Source organism: Mus pahari, chromosome X, assembly GCF_900095145.1.
Source record: "Mus pahari chromosome X, PAHARI_EIJ_v1.1, whole genome shotgun sequence".
Lineage (NCBI taxonomy): Eukaryota > Metazoa > Chordata > Mammalia > Rodentia > Muridae > Mus > Mus pahari.
The window spans coordinates 129,387,575-129,393,822 of NC_034613.1; the positions used below are offsets into that span (position 1 = coordinate 129,387,575).

Consider the following 6,248-nt stretch of genomic DNA (forward strand, 5'->3'; position numbering starts at 1 on the left):
GCAGGTAGATCTCTTTAAGTTCAGGGCAAGCCCACTCTATATAGTGAGTTCTAGGAAAGCCAGAGATACGTAGTGAGACCCTCTCTTGAAATAAAAACAATAAACAAATCTAACTATTTAATGTTCTTTTTGTGTTATTTTTAATCATTTTAGTGATGTGAGAGTGAAGAGAAAATGTCACTATTCTAAGGAGCTGAAAGCTTGATACATTGGAATGGCTGCTACTCACACAGCCACTTGGATTTGTTTGGAACGGGGGGGGGGGCCATACTTAAGTAAATAACTACAGATAACATTTAAAATAGAATTTTGACTCCAAAGGCATGCTCTTAGCTAATGTTGTAATTATCTTATATTGCTTAGATTCAAGTTCTTTCTTCAACAAGTCACCTGAATAACAAGACCAGAAGAAACATTTGAACATTTACTACTTCTTACTGTTGTTATTTTATGAAAGGAGTTTAATTTGGGGGGTGGGGTATAGGGAACTTTTGGGATAGCATTTGAAATGTAAATAAAGAAAATAATAATAAAAAAGAAACATAAATGAAGAAAATATCTAATAAAATATTGTTTTTTTAAAAAAAATAATTTTTAGTTAAATGTTATAAAAATTTCAGCAAATTGCCTGGCTTTGGTGGCCTACACCTTTAATCCCAGCAATTGTGAGATAGAGACAGGTGCATCTTTGTGAGTTTGAGGCCAGCCTGGACTACAGAATGAGTTCCAGGACAACCAGGGATAGCTTGTCTCAAAACAAAATAACAATATGTTTTAAAGCTATGTGAATTGTGTCATCATTGTATCTTCATTGCTGCTGGATTGCAGTTCTTAGGACAGGTATCAGAAGGCCTGTCTCGTAGGCTGTCTGCTATTTCTGAAGACTTTCTCAGGCTACTTTGTGAACATGCTTGGAGAATCCCAGCCAGTTTAGAATTACCATTTCCATCAAGTATCTCTTGTTTTTGACAGGGCTCTTCAGATGGAATTTCCAAATCTGTGGAGCTTCATCAGAGTCGGGTCCGCTCACAGGTGAATGGAAACAATGGCACATTGATCGTGGAGGAGAAGATCGATCCCCTTCCAGCTCCATCCCAGTGCGCCTTATCCAGAGACAGTAATGAGTGTAATAATAGCGATGACCACTGCCTCCCAGTGAAGAATGGAGAGAAGAACCATGTACAAGAGCAAGAGCTGGAAGCTGGGGCCCAACAGAAAGAGGAATGATAAGCTGAAGATAGTTGCACTTGTCAGGGGGAGGAGAAAACAATACTTTTCTGATTCTAGGCCCAAGTTAGAGGAGGATAGAAATCTTTACCCTAGGTCTACCCTAGATTTTCAGGAGATACTTATGAATTGTATCCACCTTTTCGTCCCCATCTTCTCTGGCTCCAAACTTAGAACGTAGGAGGTTTCTGGTTAGTGATGACTAAGCTCCAATTCTCAAATATATGGCACCAATATTTTCTTTGTACCTACTGGAGTCTAGTGAGGCAGTAACTGTCAGAAAGGAGATATTATTACATAAGTCCTATGGAAAAGTTCTGGCTTTGTTTTTTCTGAGTATTTAATGTGATAGCTCATTTATAAACTTATATGAAAAATATGGGGTTGAAAGATAAGCTGCCTATAGGTTCCTGGTTTTTGTCTTTGAGGTACTGAAACCTTGATACCTAATCAGTATCCTCCTTACTCTCTCCCCTAACTCACCTACCCCAGGATTTTGTATACCACCTCTAGCTCTGGCCTGACAATCAGATAGGTAGATGTTTTCGGGGAAGTAGACAGTGTTGGTTTGGGTTATTTTATTTTATTTTTTATTTTATACACTTTAAAAAACTACAATGGCCTTTGTACTGGGAGATTCAAGTGAGTCCGAAAAGTACTGGGCAGATTTTTCCTGCCTCCCAACCAGTGCATTGTTTATAAAATAGAAGCTATGGTGCAGTTCACTCTCTGCTGCCCACACTCTAAAAGGGTGGGAATTAATGTTATGAAACTGAGTACAAAAGGGACTCAAAGACTTTATGTGTGTGTACATGTGTATAGGTGTGTGTGTGTGGGTGTATATATGAACATGTGTATCTATATGCATACACATACCCTTTATATAAGAGACAGATCTATTTATCTATACATATTTTATATATATAAATGTGTGTATACAGATATATATACACATACATACATGGTAAAGTTCCAGAAGATTTACTGAATTTCCCAGAAATGCTTCCACTGCTATGGAATGGTGGGTTTCAAAAGACCATACTTTAAATCTGAAATCCTTACTAAGTCACAGCCTATCACAGTTATGAGAAGATGGGCTACTCTAAATCAGACACAAAGTACTTTCCAGAGATTGCCTGTTCAGAACAACAAATACTTCACTTTGAACAGAGCCCTCACATCCCATATGGTGAAAACAGGAGGTTGAGATGGGATTGGGAAGAGTTGCAAATGAAAGTCTGGAGATAGAAAAGGGATCGGAGGTAATTTCCATTTGAAAAGGCTTTCAGCTAGTTTGGAAGAAATGTCTTTTGGAACTCCAGGATCAAATTGGCTTCCAGCAAGAACTAACTGACATGAATCCAAGGAGGGAAAACTCACATTGGAATGATGGGGTGGGGAGATGTGAGGAAATTTGACAATTTGATTTTACATGCTTAGATGGTTTCCTTTATTCATTGACATTTTGACTACAGGATCTTTTCATTTGCTTTGCAAGGAAGATGTCAGAGAACTTGGCCAGGGATTTGAGAGGCATTCTCTAAAAGATTCTCAGTCCCTGTGGGGCCAAGATCTGCCCGGGATAAAAAGGTTCTTCCTCCTTGCTGGAGATAATCTTACGAAAACCTTGATTTCCAGTTTCCCTCATTTTGGGCAGCCAAAATACAAGGGATGGAAACAAGGCTTGTAACAAACTAGTAGTGTATCTTCATTCAAGAATTGAGGCTTCTAGCCACATACATCTCCTTTTGGACTTTGATATTCTTGCCCAAGAAATATCATTTCTTCAAGAATATAACTGACTAGACTCCTAGCAGGGTCCTCTATTTTTGGGGAAAAAAATCCATGCATCTTAACTTACAATAGATCCTTGGTGATTTTTTTCCAGACAACCAGAAGGCTATGTTTGCTGTCTGCCCATTCGTCTCAAGAAACTAAATGTCTTGGGCTGTTTAACCCAAGACTAACCCAGTTTAAGAAAACTCACAATTTTCAGGGGATAGGAGCCCTGGTATGCTTTGCCCAGACATTTCTTAAATAAGCCTAATAAAGATGGCAAGAGTATGTTCCATGCCATAAGTAAGAAAAATAAGAAGAGACAAGTATACAACACTTCCTCTTTGAAAGAGCTCCCCTGATTTGGTTCCCTTTCTGATCTTGGACCTACTCATCCTTTTGCAATGCCTTGAAGGTTAGGACTTTTATATCCAGTAAGGGAACGAATTCATAGAAAATAAAGATGGCTTAGAATCACCTTCTGAGCCACAGAAGAATGAATCCCTTGGAGCTCTAAAAGTAACCAGAATCACTGAGTGAGTGAATGGTTAGATATATGGACAAATATTGAATAGGAAGTACTTGGAGTTAAATGTTAGAGTATCTTCAGTTGCTATTTCTGTGCATTGTGAGTCTATCTGACACAGTCAGATGACAGTATTGTTAACTCTTACGTCCTTCTCACAACAGGAAGATTTCTTTTGTAACCATTCACTGTGAGAGATAAAGTTGCTGCTTTGACAGAAATGATTCCAGTTTGCCAAAAGACAAGCTTTTCTCTCTTCCACAAGCCTCTGCTTCTCCCTAGCCTGGCCCAGAATGAAACAACTTTGAATTTTGTTTTGATTGAGCATTTGGGGTTTAGGAAGTTACAAGAAAGAACTATAAATGATTATGTTCCTATATTTCAGTGTACCCACCAAAACACACAATTTAAAAAACCAGGTTTGTTACTGAGAAATGAACTTTTTCTAATTGGAAGACAAGTTGGGGGCCTTTGCTGTACCTACTTGAGGTTCTACTTCTGATTCTCACTGGCTGCTCTTGGACAAAGTCATCTTGGAATCCCCAGAAATGACTGCTTTACCTTGTAGGGACAGCAAAAACAACAACAGGACCCTAAACCGGTTTTGTGCAGCCACTGATTGCTAAGATCTTGCAGTTCTTCTGCCTGTGTATCTTTGGGTCAGCCTGTAACTCCTACCTTTTTAAGTGACTGATCCTGACAGATTCCTATTCATTTTAATCATTTTCACTGTAAATAGGTAGGACTTCAGGCATATTGAAGCCCCCCAAAATGGCACTTTCTTTGGCTAGGGACATTTGATTTTTGTCTCCATCTGGATTTTCTGACATTGTTGGCCAAATTACCCTAATACTTACATACTGAGAGAGGAAAAAAAAACAGACAAGTATTGGGGGGAGGAGATGCAAAAAAAATGCTTATGTAGGATAGAAAAAATAAGAGTAGCCCTTTGGGTATGATGATTCAGTCCTTTGAAACCTTAGAAGGCCCCTATGGGTATACAGTGCCACCCTTTGAGCCTCTAACCACCCCCACCCATTGAAATGACAGTACAAGTAGACCACAGTTTAAAGTAGTTAGTCTAATTCTACTAAAGGTTTAACCATTCTTCCTCTTCACTTTCAGATGCATATTTCCTAAATACTCTTGGGGTTTTGGGGGATAAGTTTTCACTCTTCCATTGTGTGTCCCCTCAGTTTTCTCCTTACCATCTCTCTGGCTTCTTTTTTAATGTTCTCTTTCGTATCGATGTAGTCTGCTGGTACAGATAGCTCAGTGCGCCTATTCCCCTTTTATTGCTGATTATCTTCAATATTGTCTGAGGATATTTTGATGTTCTAAGAAAATGTCACTTTTTACAAAAATCATCTTTTCTAAGTTAAAAGCAAACGAAAACATCCCCTCTGCTGGGGTGACCATTTCAGCTTTTGACATTGTCCCTGTACTTTTATAGATGACTTTTTGTCCGTGTTGGTAGTAAATAATGGCTAGTGAATTTTCATGTAAATGAAGCAAGTTAAATATTTCAGATTTTATTAATCTCTCATAACCCTGCCAGATCTGATGAATTCATTTTAATTACTTCCCAGAAGGGATTTTCCTCCTGCATTTTATTTTATTCTATTTTTAGACTAACGTACTAGATTAAAAAAACAAAAAACAAAAAAAAAACAACAAAAAAAACTTTAACTGCAAAGAGTCAGTGATTTTTTAGTGCTCCCTGATAAATGATGTTATTGACAAAAGTAAGAAATTCTTTTGTTGTTGTTTTTTTCCTGTGCTCTTGACAGTGTGTTTAGTGGATGGATAATGCGTATTTCTCTTTGCCACTCCCAGATTCCAAGTTCCCTGCCTTTTGGCCCACCTCACCACAAAAGCTCCATAGTTTATTAATGTAAGTTTGAGTGGATGCTTCTTGGGGGAAACTGCAGGACTTAATGGAAATGTCTCAGAAAGGAATGAGAACGTCTCAGGAGTTCTGTGATGGAATTTGATCTGTTGTTCTGTTAATGCTGATGGAAAGAAACTTACAGCGCTTAATAAAAGTCTATTCTTTTAGTTTAAAAAATGCAAAATGATTTTGAGTGTGTGAAGTTTGATTTCTTCTCCCATCTCTGGTCCCTTTCTACAAATGGAGAATATTATTTTCTCAATATAAAAGCATTATACAGAGATTTAAGAGTCTGTAGAGTGCCGGGGCAAGAGCCCCTATGTGTGAAGAGCATATTTGGCTTCCTCGCTAACTTCTTTAATTTTGATGTCCCAAAAGCACCTTTGACTCAGCATTTTCCAAACTGAACCCATCCCTCCTTCTGAAGACTGTCTATCTCCAAACTAGAATGTGGGATGTTAACCTAGACTCATGACTTTCCCATATTTTTCAATTTTAATTTGTGACAAAATCTATTGGTCACATTCAGCTAGATCACTCATCATTCCTGTCCTTGGTCCTGTGACTTAGTCCAACCTTCATCACACATCATCCGCACAGTTGCAGCTGTTTCTCCTTCCTCCTCCTAACCAGATCATTGTAAGTAATATTTTGTGTCTAAGCAAATGTACCTTTTCTGCTCTAAAGGACCTATATATTTTTTTAAGTTTGTAAAGGGTTCTATGGCGATAGAAAGTTGAGGACCACTGCTTTACTCTACCGTGCTAGGAATAGTCCAGTTTAATATATCCTGGGACTGGAGAGGTGGTTTAATGGATAAGAGCACTT

The 6,248-nt window shown here is 38.2% G+C and overlaps 1 protein-coding gene across 2 annotated transcripts in view; it reads left to right on the forward strand.

Moving 5' to 3' along the window:
- The window catches only part of Fam120c (family with sequence similarity 120C), a 113,286-nt gene extending 107,682 nt beyond the window's left edge, over window positions 1-5,604 (forward strand). Inside the window, exon 16 of one of the 2 annotated variants that reach the window (XM_021187926.2) lies at window positions 973-5,604. In XM_021187926.2, coding sequence (XP_021043585.1) covers window positions 973-1,227 — 255 coding nt within the window. In that variant the 3' untranslated portion in view covers window positions 1,228-5,604. The remainder of the gene's footprint in view (window positions 1-972) is intronic. The other variant, XM_021187927.2, reaches the window with a different exon arrangement.
- Window positions 5,605-6,248: the final 644 nt, after the last annotated feature.